The following is a 16,536-nucleotide window of genomic DNA, read 5'->3' as shown; positions in this document are numbered from 1 at the left end:
GTCTGGGGGAAGAGTGGAAGAAAGGAGTCCAGCGATGGTAGGATCTGCTAAGGTTGCCTGGTAACTTTTGTAAAGAAGATGCTGTCATTAGATGTGGAGGTCTAGGGGGACCCAGAGGCCCTGAGACGAACTATTTAAAGTATCAGGAATTGAAAACTAGTTAAGCCACCATATGACTGGGAGAGTTAGAGGCCACAAAAATGTCAAGGACAAAGCTCACGTAAGGCCCTCCCCAGGGCATTAGAGGGAAGATTCGTGTCTGGGGACCAGGGCTTATACAGGTCCTCACAGGTGGGCTCTGTAGCTTCCACAGGCAGGTGCTCACTCAGACAGAACGAGGCCGAAGTCTCTCGTTCCCTTTCCAGTCCTGTCTTAGGAAAGCACAAAACTCATATTGCTATACCTGGAAATGGCCAGTTGTTTTTCCTTTTCTAAATGATCCTTTCTTTCTAAACACAAGGGAAGGAAATGACCGTTGAAAAAGACGGTTCCTTGGCAGTCAGGCTCCAAAACTAGGCCACTCTTCAGTAGTTATGAGGGGTTCCTGTAAACCCATCATAAGCAGAGGATATCATAAATCAAGCCTGCCGTTGACACGCCTAGCCCGCCACACCCTCCTGATCACGTGACTGGCGGGGAGGTGACAGATCGCGGCCATCTCCCTGAACTGAGAGAAAAGTCAAGTCGCATGCAGCCTAAGGGTATACTACAATCCAAAGGTCCAAGTACGGTCTTAGTTTCACGCCTGTCTCTTTCACAGGACCCTCGCAGGCTGGGAACCACTTGATATATAGGCTTCCATCCAGGCTTCCTGCTGGGCCCGGCTGGTTCTAAGTCTTACATTATGTCCCTGGGGACCAGTTCTCTGGAGACTCAGAGCAAGAAGCATGACTCAAGGTCACACGTGTAAAAATGAGAGAGCAGAGACACTGACACAGGCCCCTGTGACTTACCAAGAGCCCCTCATGAGTAACAGTGATCAGAGGGGAGAACAGGCCAAGCTTTCTCAGAGTCTTTTGTTACTCCCTCCATGGTTATTTTTGCACACCTAACTGTGTGCTAGGCAGGTTCTTAGCACTGAAGCTACAGCAACAAACAAGAACATAGCCTTGCCCTCGAGGAGTGAACCAGACTCATGGGAAGGCTGACAGTAACCCAATGGAAGGTATTTTATGGTACGGAGTGACCATAGTTCTCAAAGTGGGAAGTCAACAGAAGAGGAATGCACTCTCATTCTGAGAGCCACAGTGTGCAGGCTCCCCAGAGTGACGTTTGACCGGTCGGAGATCTAGATGGGGCGAAGGACCTAACTCCATAAATAAAAGTTGTAAAATATGTATAGTTACAGATGATAGACATTTAGGAGTAATCTCTACAGACACAGAAATACTCATTGCTTTAAGGCTGGAAAACAAAAGAGAATCCAAGCCAGTAAAAGGCAGAAAACAAAGAGAAAGAGAAGAATCTAATAAAATAAAATACAAATTAAAAGCAGATTTGTGTGCGTGTCAAGCGAGGTGTCATGCCTTTTTATCATGACCGTGACAACAGTATTGTTGAGACTTAAGAAGATCCCAAGTTTGAGGCTAACCTGAACTGTGTACAGGAGTGATCCCCTTCCTTAAAAACCATTTTTACAAGCAATACAAAATAATGTAGTTGAAATAATCCCAAATATATCACTGTGAATGTAAATGGATTTAATTTGACTAATACAGACAAATGATTTTGGATCTTTTGAAACAGGCAAAAAAATCCATCCGTCATCCTCAGGCAATGTTGTAAATGGTGTGTGGGGGGCCAGTGTTATCCTTCGGTAGACTGTTGCACACATATATGAAGAATGGGTGTTGCAGTGGAGTGTGAAGAATGCGATTTTTGACTGTCATCTTGATGTGTTCTTACACTTAGCCATTATCGGACCTCCTGAGATGCAGACAGAATCCCTTGCTGATTCGATACACATGCGTTTCTCAGCCCCACAAATTGAGAATGAGCCTGAGACATGGACCATGAAGAACATTTATAACTCATGGGCTTACAGAGTACAATACTGGAAAAACGGGACTAAGGAGAAGGTAAGGCTGCTTCTCATGTATTTCAGATGTGGGCACCATGTTCTTCGCTCAGTTTGGTGGGCCATGACAAGAGAGGGGGAAGGGCTTCCAGGGGCTGCCGGGAAGGGCTCAGTGGGTAACGTGTTTGCTGCGCTAACGTGAGGGATAGAATTTGGATTCCCCAACACCCAAGTTAAAAGCCAGAGATGCACAACTGTAGTCACAGCACTGAGAGTTGGGGACAGGAGAATCCTGGGAATTCACTGATCTGCTGGTTTAGTCGGTTGCGGAGATCCAAATTTAGGGAGAGATTCTGTTTCAAAAACAAGGTGGGCAGCGACAGGGGAAGACACTGATGCCAACTTGAACACATACACATATTAGTGTGTGTACATATCCATGTGTGCACACATACACATATTAGTGTGTGTACATATCCATGTGTGCACACATACACATATTAGTGTGTGTACATATCCATGTGTGCACACACACATATTAGTGTGTGTACATATCCATGTGTGCACACATACACATATTAGTGTGTGTACATATCCATGTGTGCACACATACACATATTGGTGTTTGCACACATCTATACATGCACAGAGATGACCAGGCAGAGTCTTGCAAAGTCACAGCACTTCTTGTCCAGAGAATCTAAAGCCTGTTCCTCTATAAGCCCAAAGCTCCAGAAAAGACATGGAGCAGACTCTAAGGCCGAAGTCCACACAACAAACTTCCCTCCGCTTGAGAGGAAGTTGCAGGAGAAACAGGGCATTGTCAGCACTTGGCTGGGGGAAGTTGGAGTCAGCCACCATGTGACCAACTGAATGACCAGTTTCCCATCCCAGAGTTGCCACAAAACACAAGCCAGTCACTTCATGGCTATAGCTCCTCCCAACTCCCAAGATATTTAAGGACAGTGGTTTTGGTTTTTTGTTTGTTTGTTTTTACCCTTTTTTATCCAGATTTTCCCTGTTGCTCTCTTCTTTAGGGAGCAGTTATTTTAAAGGAAATTTACCACCTTTATCTCTTCATGCTGAGGGGCATGTCAGTCCTTGAGATCAAGCCACCTGGCCGTTACAAACCTGAGTCATTGGACAGCTCACGGGACAATTGTTTTGAAGTCAAAGCTTAATACCAGAAAGTCTGGCTGGAATATTGTCTCTGTCACCACATTGCTCTGGTCACATCAATGACCACAGAATAGGCACAAGACCCCACTTCACTCATAAAACAGGAAGAACAACCCAGTTCGCTGAACTGCTGTGGGATTTGCTGACAAAAGCCAAACTTTTCCCGTTCTCTGGAACAATGCAAGGCTCTCTTCTCTTTATGTAGATAGATTTATTTTTGGCCAAACAGTGCTTCTGAGCTGAATACCTAAACTAGTATATATGTTGATAAATTATTTACATTTAATGTTTATCAATTCCTTCCCACAAGTCCAAGAGGAAGATTACTTGTGCTTATTGTCTTGGGATGATATAATTACACATACACACACACACATACACACACACACACACACACACACACACACACACACACACGAGAGAGAGAGAGAGAGAGAGACAAATATCAAGTTAACTTTTTCACCCCCCCCCAAAAAAAAGTTCCAGTGAATGGAGCTGTGTTGTAGTCTATTCCTGCTGCTGTAATAGGATGGATAATTTATGAATGATAGTTCTAGAAGCAGAGGGGGTCTAAGGTCAAGGCACGGTAGCAGGTCCAGTGTCACTCCGCTCCTAGGGGAATGGCTGATGCTGCACCCTTTGATGGCCAAGGTGAAGGACAAAGGGAACGACAGTGCCTTGGTGCCTCCTTTGGAAGATCATTGATGGCATTCATGAGGGCTCTTGCCAACCGCCTCCTGAAGACCCCAACTTAAACATTGCTTAAAGATTGGATTTTTCCCACTAATGTATGTGGGTGGGTGGGTGTATGTGTGTGTGCACACACGCATGGGCACAATTGTAGAGGTCAGAAGACAGTTGGTAGGAGTTTGTTCTTCTTACAACACCCTCATCTCCCCTTTTACTATTACCAAATTTCATCATAAGACACATGTATTTAGACGAGGGCATGTAGGACATCAGCCTCGACCAGAGGTGGTTTTGCTCACAGTCAAGACTCCAGGAAGAACATACCCGAGAGGCAATGCAAAATATCCAAACTCAGAATCACTCCTCAGCGCAGTATCTCTGCCCTGGAACCCAAGGACAAGACCCATTCAATACACCCCAGGGATTATCAGCATCTTCTAATTAAGGATCCAGTTTTATAGTCACCATGGCTGAGTGCCTCTCTCACCAGGCGTGACATGCAAAACCCCTGTTATATTTAGCTCCTTATCTAGAATACACCCACTGCCCTGGCATTTGGTTACATGTCAGTGACCTTCATGTGGCTGTGCGAATGCTAGAAAGTCCAGGAGCTACCTCCTTCATGCCCCACAGCACTGTATGGCACTGCCTTCTAAAGTGCAGCGTCCCTCAAAGGCTGCCAGATCAGTTACCTAAACCAAGAGTGTGCAGGGCTTTGGGGAATTCCATTGTCTTGGTGGGAAAAAGAGCATGAAATCCGATTAGCCCAGAAATGAAGGGACAGGAGAGAGAGAGCCCCAGGAGACTGGAGAAGGATCCTCACCTCACCTCTCCATACTGTGCTTCAAAATCACATCACACGGTTTTAGAGGCATTGACTGATAGAAGTAAAATCTAGAATCCAGAGCACCACAATTGGGGAATATTTAACCCTCAGCCATCTGGAAGAGCCACTTCTTGCCTGCCATGTCTTCAATCTATCTGCATTCAACTTGGCAAAGCCCCGCCTTTGAACTTGCTCCTACTGAGAGTCTTGGCCACGAGTGCCTTCTGTGGCATCGGTGGTGACCTGACCAGTGTGGATCCTGGCCAGTGCCCTCTGCAGCATCCCGAAGGCATGAGCCCGTCTGATGGCAAGGATATGAATGTCTACTAGGAAATTCTGCTCCAAGGTTCCTTAGAGAATCTGTTCAGGCAGCACCCCTATCCCCATGGCACCCTGGGCCCCGGGAGGAAAAGAACCCGGTTGCCTTAACTGGGTACAGTAATTTTTGTTAAGGGAAGTGTGATATACACGTGCTAGAGGACTGAGGCCATGAGATGGCTTGCCTGCCTCACCGTTGGTCTTGTCCCATTCCTTGGGACATAGCATGTGTCAGAAGCCAGAAGGAGCTCCAGCCAGTGAGTGGCTCTTCCTGATAAGTCTAAAGCATGGTTTACAGTACATGGGAAAGGAAAATAAAGAGAGAGATGTCCGTCACTGCTATGTCTGTCTCCCTTATAGTTTCAAGTCACATCTCAGTATGACTCTGAGGTCCTCAGAGACCTGGAGCCATGGACAACTTACTGCATTCAAGTTCAAGGGTTTCTTCTCGACCAGAACAGAACGGGAGAGTGGAGCAAACCCGTCTGTGAATGGACAACCAGTGATGGTGAGTAGGGATGGGGACAGCCTGTAACTGCCTCCTCGGAGCTCCGTGGACTCACCCATGGGTCCTGAACACCACAGCAGTCAGCTCAAACATCACCACAGGTCAGAAGTCAGCCTCCCCCAGTCTGCATGGTCTCCAGACCCTGAGTGAGGGTCTGCTTCATGCTCCAAACAAGGTGCCCCATGCTGAGGATGCTGGCTCTCTCTCGCCAGTCCGGTGGGCTACGGGCTACCTCCATGAATCTATCTTTACTATGCTCTGTTTCCTTCTCAGCTCTCTGAAGTAGGTTAGCTGGTCCTCATACAGATGCCCAGCAGAGACTGAGCCCTGCGACATCTTGTTTTTCCTTCCCTGCATCTCTAGTTTTGGGGACATAGAATGACTGGGAAGGGGAGCTTGGAAAACATGAGTAGCCTCAGCTAGTACCATTATGTATTGAGATGCCTTGTAAAACATGGAACCAAGGCACATTGGTGTCTACAGTTCGCCACACTGTATGTTAACAGTAGGTCTGGGCATGGTTCAGTGATAAAGGTCTTATCTAGCATGTGTAGCCCTGTATTCTACCCCACCACACACACACACACACACACACACACACACACACACACACACACACACAGAGCTAGTCCTTGCTACTTTGTGGGTGCTTCTCTTTCCCATCTTTACTCCCCAGTTTCACCCCCTAACACTAGAAATGAGAGAGAGAAGGCTAGATGGAGGATCTCAGGCTCTTATTTCTTTCCTTGTGTTTCTCCTGTGACCACTACTACTAACAAACCACACCCAACCCTCTTGAGTGACCACCAACTGCCTATTGAGGGCACTGGCATTTATGTACCCTCTGAAAAGTTCCCAGAGTTCCAAATGACACACAATTGCAGAAATTAACTGCGCCTGGCAAAAGCACCCCTCTGCTAGAGCACGAGGCAAATCACAATCAGCTGCTGCAGACGAGTCGAAGCAGCCCCACATCCCCACGCCTGGGACTAAAACAAAAGTACATTCTTGTCATAGTTATGTGTCTTTTTTAAAAACCAAAAGTTCCAAAATTGTCACTACACACACACACACATACACACACACACACACACACACACACACACACACAACAACAACAACAACAACGACTGGAAAGAAGACAGGGAGAGGAGAAAAGAGAAGAGAGAAGGGAAGGAGAGGTGAAGAAAGGAGAGGAGAGGGGAGGGGAGGTGAGGAGAGGAGAGGGGAGAGGAGGCAAGGAGAGGTGAGAAGAATCGAGGAAAGGAGAGGATATGATTAAAACAAAACAGAGGAAGGTGGAGAAGAGAAAAGACATGTCTTAGCCTGAGTGCTGCCTCTGCACTGTGAGGATATATGGTCCAACACCTATAGTAGCCAAATTTTCAACAGGAATCTCAGTAATCTGAGAATATACAAAGCCAGACACTAGCAGAACCACTGGTGTTGCAAAATCTGATGTGAGGGACACAATTCGATCTAAAGGAAAACTACTTCAGGCCTGGTGTGATGTCTCAGGCCTGGTGTGAAGCCTCAGGCCTGGTGTGATGTCTCAGGCCTGGTGTGGTGACTCAGGCCTGGTGTGATGTCTCAGGCCTGGTGTGGTGCCTCAGGCCTGGTGTGATATCTCAGGTCTGATGTGATGCCTCAGGCCTGGTGCGGTGCCTCAGGCCTGGTGTGATGTCTCAGGCCTGGTGTGGTGGCTCAGGCCTGGTGTGATGTCTCAGGTCTGGTGTGATGCCTCAGGTCTGATGTGATGCCTCAGGCCTGGTGCGGTGCCTCAGGCCTGGTGTGATGTCTCAGGCCTGGTGTGATGTCTCAGGCCTGGTGTGGTGGCTCAGGCCTGGTGTGATGTCTCAGGCCTGATGTGATGCCTCAGGCCTGGTGTGGTGACTCAGGCCTGGTGTGATGTCTCAGGTCTGGTGTGATGCCTCAGGCCTGGTGTGATGTCTCAGGCCTGGTGTGATGTCTCAGGTCTGGTGTGATGCCTCAGGTCTGATGTGATGCCTCAGGCCTGGTGTGGTGGCTCAAGCCTGGTGTGGTGGCTCAGGCCTGGTGTGGTGGCTCAGGCCTGGTGTGATGTCTCAGGCCTGGTGTGATGCCTCAGGCCTGATGTGATGCCTCAGGCCTGGTGTGGTGACTCAGGCCTGGTGTGATGTCTCAGGCCTGGTGTGATGTCTCAGGTCTGGTGTGATGCCTCAGGTCTGATGTGATGTCTCAGGCCTGGTGTGGTGGCTCAAGCCTGGTGTGATGTCTCAGGCCTGGTGTGATGCCTCAGGCCTGGTGTGGTGACTCAGGCCTGGTGTGATGCCTCAGGCCTGGTGTGATGTCTCAGGCCTGGTGTGGTGACTCAGGCCTGGTGTGATGTCTCAGGCCTGGTGTGATGTCTCAGGTCTGGTGTGATGCCTCAGGTCTGATGTGATGCCTCAGGCCTGGTGTGATGCCTCAGGCCTGGTGTGATGTCTCAGGCCTGGTGTGATGTCTCAGGCCTGGTGTGGTGGCTCAAGCCTGGTGTGATGTCTCAGGCCTGGTGTGATGCCTCAGGCCTGGTGTGGTGACTCAGGCCTGGTGTGGTGGCTCAGGCCTGGTGTGGTGGTTCAGGCCTGGTGTGGTGGCTCAGGCCTGGTGTGGTGGCTCAGGCCTGGTGTGATGTCTCAGGCCTGGTGTGGTGGCTCAGGCCTGATGCGTTGTCTCAGGCCTGATGTGATGCCTCAGGCCTGGTGTGGTGGCTTAGGCCTGTAATTCCAATACTTATTAAGCTGAGGCAGAAGAATCACCATGAGACCAGGTTGTATTGTATAGTGAGTTGCTGGCCAACCTAGGCCACAGAGCAAGACTCTGTCCCCTGACAAGATCCAAACATTTTTCTTTTAAAAAAAGAAATAGGAAACCTGTTTGGCAAACTCTGATGTTTCAGGGTTTTTAAAATTCTCATTTAAATACTATATACATAGAAGGTTTTCAGTGTGAATGCCCTATGGACCCAGAAAAGGAAGGCCCCAGTTTCCTTCGACTGCCCAAAGTCACTTAGCTAGTCAAGGACAAGAACATAGAACATAGAACTGAGTACAGGCTACTATAACCCCAGGTCGCATCTTTAACAACCTGCCAACAGACTTAATTCCAAAGGTAGCCTGATGTGCCCTAATCCTTAAAATAAAACATATGGTCTGCCAATAGTAGAGTCAATGGATCTGTAGCCAGGGGAAGAACTTCAGGCTTGGTAAATTGCTATGCAGTTCACACTCTTTAGAAAGCAGTTTCTTGCCCTCACCCCCTGTACTCATCCTGAGAAGTAACAAAAAATATCACCATTAACCAGTATTGTCCTTACCCACAATACCAGGAAAACAGCTGGTTTTGTCCCACCACCCAGACCTGAGAGATCCCAGCAACATTGGCTCGCCCTGCCACACTAGAGAGTGGATAAGAACCTGAAGCTTTCCATCCAGCTATTCACCCAACCACCCACCCATCCATCAGTCTATCCATCCATCCATCCATCCATCCATCCATCCATCCATCCATCCATCTATCCACCCATCCACCCATCCATTCATCCACCCATCCATCCACCCTTCTACCCATCCACCTATCCACCCACCCAACCATCCACTCATCAGGCTATCCACCCATCAATCTGTACATCCATCCATCTACCCATCTATCCATCCATCCATCCATCCATCCATCCATCCATCCGTCTATCCATTTGTCTCTCTATCAACCCAACTGTTTATCCATGAATACTGTGGCACTGTGAGATATTTACTCAAACAGCAACAGGGCCTATAGTCAATGGAATGCCAGGGTTCTCTGGTCTGCTGTGTCTAAATGATAGCTGGTATTCTCAGCACGAACAGTTCTTTTCAGATGTCTTACCAGGCAGGGTTTCTTCTCTCAGACCCACTAGGTACCATCTGTCCTTGCTCAAGAAGCTGGTGCTGGCCGTGGCTTGGGCGGAGGGAGTGGCCAGGTCAGCTAGAGAAGGAACTTGCCTGAGTGAGGGAAGCAGGGACCATGGCTGACCTGGGTGGCCTCCTGAATGCTCCCACATAAACCAAGCAGGATTGGTTAAAGCAGAAACTCGAGATTTTACCCAGTGCCTACTGACCACAGATGGAAGGAGGCGAACTCCACTTGTGCAGAGGAATGTCTGAGAGGGAGGAAACCAGAGCAAGCCGAAGTGGCGAAGTCAAAAAAACGACCAAACTGAGTTCAGTGCCGTTACCATTCACCACCTGGCTCTGCCAACGGTATTTATCAAAACCTGCCGATCGCCTATAGAGACATCCTTCCTGTTGGCTTTGCAAACATGGTTATCAGTCATTGAGGAAGACACTTCGGGGTCTCAGTGCCGTGAGCATGACTTAGGTGGGAAGGCCTTTCTAGAAAAGCTCACTGCAGGTAATCAGAGGTGTGTGGTCGGGTGTCAGCAGGAGCACGTGCACTTCTGTAGGCTCTAGTCAGAAACTCCAGGAAGAATGGGTGGCCCCCAGGGACAGGGAATCAGTGGTGCTCACTTGGGCCACCCAGCCTGAGGATTTGTGTGTGTTCCTTGGGGTAAAGATGCTTTTGCTTCTCGATACCAATACCTCCCTCGGCCCTATCTGTGTCGTCAGTGCACAATGTCCAGAGCAGGCAGGCTTCTGGCCACTCTACAAACAGGTAAAGCAGACCAGGATCTTGCTTCTCATCCCCTTCTGTGCCATCATTCATGGCAGAAACCACACTGTAAAGGAAAGAGGTGAAACTCTTCAAAAACACCGAGACCCTCCAGCCAACAGCCATGCCTCTGGGTCAGTGTGGCCAAACGGGCCTGGTTTGAGGTATTGTGTTAGGTCACAGTGGGCGTGTGATCCCTGAAGCTCAACCTGTGTATGCACCAAGAGTCTAACCTGCCCCATTGTCCCCAGCAGAAACAACCCCTCCCTGGATCGTGGCCATCATCCTTATAGCCTCCGTCTTGATAGTCTTTCTCTTCCTACTGGGCTGCTTCAGCTTGCTGTGGTTCATTTACAAGAAGACCAAGTACACCTTCCATTCTGGGACGTCTCTTCCACAGCACCTCAAGGAGGTAGGCAAGGTGGAAGGAGGAGAGACTTCTATAAGGTCAAGGCTGTCCAGCGCCAATGCTCTTCAAGAGCATGGTATGTGTCCATGTGCTGGCCCATTCCCAAATGCCAAGAAGCAAAGGTTTGTTCCAGAACCCTCCACCCTAGACTTGGGTAGCGCCTTCTTCACTGCCCAGGGCATCGAGTCCTTAGGTTCATAGTAATGGTTCTGGCGGGAGGAGAGGGAGCAGAACGGTGTGGAGATGAGAGAGAACACTCCACAGGGAGCGCTCACTGGCGAAGGGAGGAGGGAGGGAGGGAGAGGTGCGGTGTGCTTTCAGTTTGTGAATATCACAGTGATTGACATTCTGGGGTGTATATCATGGATGCCAGGGGGGCTGTTTTCTGAAAGTTTTGAGGGAAGAGGGAATGTGGATGACTGAAGACTAATGATTTTTTATTTACACACTATGAGCTTGTCCATATGCACAGGCATAGCCCAGCCTGTGGAGGGCTTGCTCACACGATAGGGTCCCCACATACCGTGCTCTCCTCCCTCTAAAGCAATGCTGACCTTTCCCTCCTACATCTGGTCATGAGGATGTGTCTCCTGATGTAGGCACAGGCAGAGGCAGAATGGATACAGTGGGGCGGGGAAAACAGTACCAGTCCTGTGCATGGCTGGCCAGCTTCCTCTGACCTCATGTAATGACAGGACAGGCCTGGTAGGGAGCCCCACAGTAATGCCACTCTAATAACAGGAGCTCTCTAAAGAAAAACTGGTTTATCAAGGTTGGGCAAGGAAATTTGCAAGTTCAGGGTATATGTCATAGTGACTGGGGGTGGGGGATGGGGGAGTAGTGGTTTTAAGTATACTCAGGGAATTAAGGGGAAACAGATATTTAAGGGTAAACCAAGAGAAAGGACACCAGCTATTTTGATGCAGTAATCTTTGGCTGATTATAACCTTGATGCTGGTTCATTGTTGAAAAGAGTAATCACAACCGCTTTGGTAGACGTCTTTGCTGAGGTACCCTTGTCAGGCTGTGGTTCAGTCTTACCGTCACAGGGCAGATTGTGCATGAAGACCTCCCTTCGTGGCCTCATGGCTCTGCTGTTTGGTTTTGACATACGTGACTCAGTTTGGCACTGGTGCTCTCCATGGCGACCACCTTGAGGCTCTGTGTTCACCTACTCTCCCTCGGTCAGAGACTTGACCAGGTCCACGTAAGGCTCACTGAGCTGCTGCAGGTGGTCCAGCCTGAACTCACAGTTCTACTCTCTGCTTTGGGAATATCCTCATGTGATTGACTGTGAAGTTCACCCAGCGTTTTCCCATCCTACATTTTTAAATCCTGCAGGGTCACACGTGCATCAGACTTAGTTAGCAAGCGGTCATTGAACCATCTGCCAGCCTGAAGGTATGGCTGCTCCACATACATGCTGCAGGACCCGTTCTGCTCTGTCTTCCTCCTGTGTCAGCACCCTTTGCCTCTCCCACACTGTGCCCTATTCCCACACGTGGGGTTAGATTAATCTCTGAGCACCCTGGAAGATCTGCCAAGCAGAGCACTTCCTTCTCAGTGAACCTTCTCCATGAGAACCTCCTCAAACTTGTCTGATGGACTCCAGTTCTTCCTAGAGAAGGTTCCCCAACTTAGTGTGGTTTTAATGACGCCGTTGTGCGCTACTGGTTCCCTTCATGCACCGTGACAGCCTCAGTTCAGAGACCAACAACCAAAGTGAACTCCTATGGAGAAGGACACTGGTCTTATGCTATGAATGTTGCTCCCAGAGAGGAGCCCCGCTATGAGCCATTGCAGCTGCCAGAGTTTCTAGAAGCTGGGGACACTTTGAAGGGACCGTAGGAAGCACCTGCCATAGATAGGAAGCGGGACACAGAACCGTAGAGTTTCAGAGCACAGAGAATTTCTGGACAGCAGTGCAAGCTCTACAGCACCAGGGAGCAGAGAATCTCTGGGGATGAGCTGACGCAAAGCTGGTTGGAGCAAGAACAAACAGATGCAGGCCCTAGGCTCCAGGTGGAAGCTGATTCTTCACCCAAACACCAGAAAGGAAAGCCTTCCTCTGAGATCTCTGCTGCTTGGCTTCCCCATCAAAGGAACTGGCCAGACAGGGAAGAATTGCCGGTAAAGGCCAAGCAGGTGCAGGCAAGGGACCTATCCAGACTGAGCCCCCACCTCGGAGGCTAGGGGGCCTCACAGTAGCTGTGGGGGCAGCGGGGTGTGGAGAAGTGCTGTCAAGTGAGGAGAAAGGAGGCCGCAGAGCAAACTTAACATTTCCCACACCGCCGCACCCCAGTCCAATCACGACGATGACGAAGGGTACTTAACAGCTTGGCACATCCCCGTTCAGGGAGACTGAACTGAGGAAGCCGGATGGAGCTCTCCAACCTGGCGGCATGCCTGTTTCAGTATTGGATTTTATGAGACCTAAAATAACATCATTTCAACATTTGACCAATATGTTTTTGAGTTATTAAGATATTTCACATTTTTTTCATACAAAATTTTCAACATCTCTTGTCTATTTCACACTCACAAGACACCTCCATTCAAACCAGCTCCTAGCCACATGTGGCTTGTGGCTACTGTACCAGACATACTGGGTTAAAGGTCAAAACAGAGTGCCGCAGAGAATGCTGGTGAACTTGGCCCAAGAGACATGAGAGATACCACGAGTCTGCCCGTGACACATTTATCCGTGGCCTGTGCATCCCCCACACACCCCTTTACCCCCTCACACCCTTAAACACCCACTTCCTAGAGAAAATGGCAGCCGGGAGTGTGCCTCACCCCAGGGATCAGACTAAGAGGCCATCTTGTTTTTCAGGAAGAAGTATTAGAGACTGACAGGTGAGCGTTCTGCAGAGGCTTGTCCCACTCCTTTTAGTTGTGGTAAAAATGCAGTCAGCATGGCATCCACACCTTAGTCACATTTCAGAACGTGGCTAAGGGGCACCAAGCATCCCCAGAGCATGTTCCGTTTGCACAGCAGAGACCTTGCCAAACGTGCCCTGGTACTCTGCCCTGGCAGCCATGTCGCTATATCTGCCTTTGTAAAGCTCATCGTTCTAGATCCCTCACAGTAGTACAATCACTCACACTTGTTACCTGCCCGTCTTTTTTTTTTTTTTTTTTTTTTTTTTTTAAGGTTGGGTCTCACATAGCCCAGGCTAGCTTCAAATTCACAATATAGCCAGGGACGACTTTGAACTTCTGACCCTCCTACCTCTACCTCCCCAGTGCTGGGATTATGGTTGTGCACCAACATGCCCAGTTCTCTGCTGTGCTGGGGTGGTGCGTGCTATGCACTCACTGCACTAACGGGGTGATATCCCCAAGCTCTCTTTCCTGTTTGGTGGTGATTAGCATATTTCACTTAGCATGATGTCTTCAACGCTCTTCCATGCTGTAGAATGTGTAGTGTGTAGTGTGTGTGTGTGTGTGTGTGTGTGTGTGTGTGTGTGGTCCGTGTACATGTGATGTGTGAGTGCGTGAGTGACAGTGTGCCCAAGGCCACTGTGTGTATGTGGGAGGGGCTAGAAGACAATGTTCAGGAGTTAGTTCTCTAGCATGGGGTCAGGGATCACTCAGGTGATTAGGTGTATGTGGAAAGCACCATTACGTGCTGGCTTGCTTTTTTTAAAGAATGATATTTGTGTGTCCGTCCCTGGATGGCACCTGCTGTTTGTTCTGCTGTCTGGCCACTGTTGGCTCTAGTAGAGGAGACCTGTGAGCCTCTTCCACAACCTGCTGTCATTTCCCTTGAGGTACCTGTGAGCATAGTCTTGCCAGGACTTGCTAGGTCATGTGATAGCTTTTCTCAAGGAGCCACCATAATGATACTGTTGCATTTTGCAGTTGCAGTTTTCCATCCCTAAGGTTTTGCATAAAATTCTTGTCAGCCCCAGTCCAGGAATAGGAAGGAGAATGTGGGGGCGGGAGAGGGAGGTTGGCACTTAAGCAACTGTCTTTTCATTTTCCTACAGTTTCTGAGTCACCCCCATCACAGCACTTTTCTGCTGTTCTCCTTCCCTCCCCCTGACGAAACCGAAGTGTTCGACAAACTGAGCATCATCACGGAAGAGTCTAAAAGCAGCAAGCAGAATCCTGAAGACAGCCGTGCCTCGGAACCCCTGTCTGAGGCAGGACCTCAGGAGCTGGAGTCCAAGGATGAAATCCCCTCACCTCCACAGGATGACCCTCCACTGCTCACATCTACCTCAGAAGTGTGACCAGAGGATCACTTGAGAAAACTCCAAATCTGGAACTTTCTGATGCTGGAAAACCAAACCAAAGAACCAGATTTTAACGACTCAAATAACACATTCTGCATTTGGGAATTTGCTGCTTTATAAAGACTAATAATTTAAGGGCTGAAGGCACAGCTCAGTGTATAGAGCCCTTGCTTATATACATGAAGTCCTGGCTTCAATCCCCAACACCTTATAAACAGGGATGGGGGGCTGCCTATAAGTCTGACACTTAGGAGGTAGAGACAGGAAGATCAAGAACATCTTGAACTATACAGGAAGTTGAAAGCCAAGCTGGACTAGAGACCCTGTGTAAGAGAGAGCTATGTTAATAATAATTTTTTATGACCACTGAATGTAATTTGAGCCCTTTGTGCTCACTAAACAAGGACCACATTTAAATAGTGACAAACAAAAATATTTCAAATGGGGGGGGGAGTGGAAACACTATAAAATTGTACGAATGCCAGTAGACCACCCTCATCTCAAAAGCAACCGGCCCCGTGCTGGACTGACATGGATGTTTTGAATTCCCAAAGAGCAAAGAGATTTCCTCCCTTACCTGTGTGTTTTGTATAATATTAGTGTTCTGTAAATATTCTTTATTTGTATTTCTGTGTCAGCCAGCTTCCCGCTGTTGTAACAAAATTCCTGACATAAACAATTTGAAAGGAAGAAAGGAGTTTTTTTGGGTTTTTTTAATATTTTATTTTTCTAATGTAGCATCATAGCGTCAGAGGTTTCGCCCCCGTGTTTGGCTCTGTGCTTGACACATTACATCACGCTGGGATATGTGCCAGAAACTGTACACCTCTTGGCAGCCAGGAAAAGAAAAGGTGGGAAGGGGGTTGGGGATTTAGCTCAGTGGTAGAGCGCTTGCCTAGGAAGCGCAAGGCCCTGGGTTCGGTCCCCAGCTCCGAAAAAAAAGAACCAAAAAAGAAAAAAGAAAAGAAAAGAAAAGGTGGGAAGGGTCATGGCCTCTCAAAGGGCACTGACTTATGGCCCAGCTTACCCCTGCCAGGCTCTACTTGAAGGCTGCACTGCCTCCCAAGAGTACCACAGCTGCAGCTTACCACCACTGTCCATGTAGCATGTAGGACATTGAAGCTCTAAGCCGCACAGAACTAACAAATACCACATTAGTGTAATTGTTAAACTATGCACACATGAGTCTCCCTCCACCTTGTCCCTGTTAGACACGCTGAAGCCATGCCCCTAACCTTTCGTGGCAGCCCTATCTGGGACACGTTCAAGAACAGAGCAGCCCTGGGCTTTGTCCGGCTCAGACATTTACTAGCTGTGGCCTCTCAGTTTGACCTGCCTGAAGGCTTGTAAAGACATTTTCATCTTCAGAAAGGTCCAGTGGAGAGCTGGGAGCAGTATTCCATGTCTGGAACACCAGCAGTCAGAGCCAGGAAAACGTGGCAAGTTCAAGACCAGCCTGAGCTACACAGCAAGACTTTGTCTCGTGTAAATACATAAAATGAAAGCCCCAGAAATGTCCAGTGGGTGTAGTAGCATATGTCTGTAATCTCAGTATTCAGAAGGAAAAACTAAAAGGAGCTGAGGTTCAAGGCCAGCCTGGGCTTGTCAAGAAGAAAAAGAGGAAGAAAGGAGGAAGGGAAAAGGGCAGGAAGAAGGAAATAAGGAGCAAAGGAGGAAGGAAGG

At 48.6% G+C, this 16,536-nt stretch overlaps 1 protein-coding gene across 4 annotated transcripts in view; it reads left to right on the top strand.

Moving 5' to 3' along the window:
• The window catches only part of Il10rb (interleukin 10 receptor subunit beta), a 22,456-nt gene extending 6,909 nt beyond the window's left edge, over positions 1–15,547 (top strand). Inside the window, exons 4-7 of one of the 4 annotated variants that reach the window (XM_032900437.1) lie at positions 1,912–2,078; positions 5,391–5,538; positions 10,455–10,615; positions 14,605–15,547. In XM_032900437.1, coding sequence (XP_032756328.1) covers positions 1,912–2,078; positions 5,391–5,538; positions 10,455–10,615; positions 14,605–14,850 — 722 coding nt within the window. In that variant the 3' untranslated portion in view covers positions 14,851–15,547. The remainder of the gene's footprint in view (positions 1–1,911; positions 2,079–5,390; positions 5,539–10,454; positions 10,616–14,604) is intronic. The other 3 variants (XM_032900441.1, XM_032900440.1, XM_032900438.1) reach the window with 3 other exon arrangements.
• The last annotated feature ends 989 nt before the right edge of the window (positions 15,548–16,536 follow it).

Source organism: Rattus rattus, chromosome 4, assembly GCF_011064425.1.
Source record: "Rattus rattus isolate New Zealand chromosome 4, Rrattus_CSIRO_v1, whole genome shotgun sequence".
In the NCBI taxonomy this organism is placed as follows: Eukaryota; Metazoa; Chordata; class Mammalia; order Rodentia; family Muridae; genus Rattus; species Rattus rattus.
The sequence above is the reverse complement of the archived record's forward strand: the minus strand, read 5'-3'. Positions and strand labels throughout refer to the sequence as shown.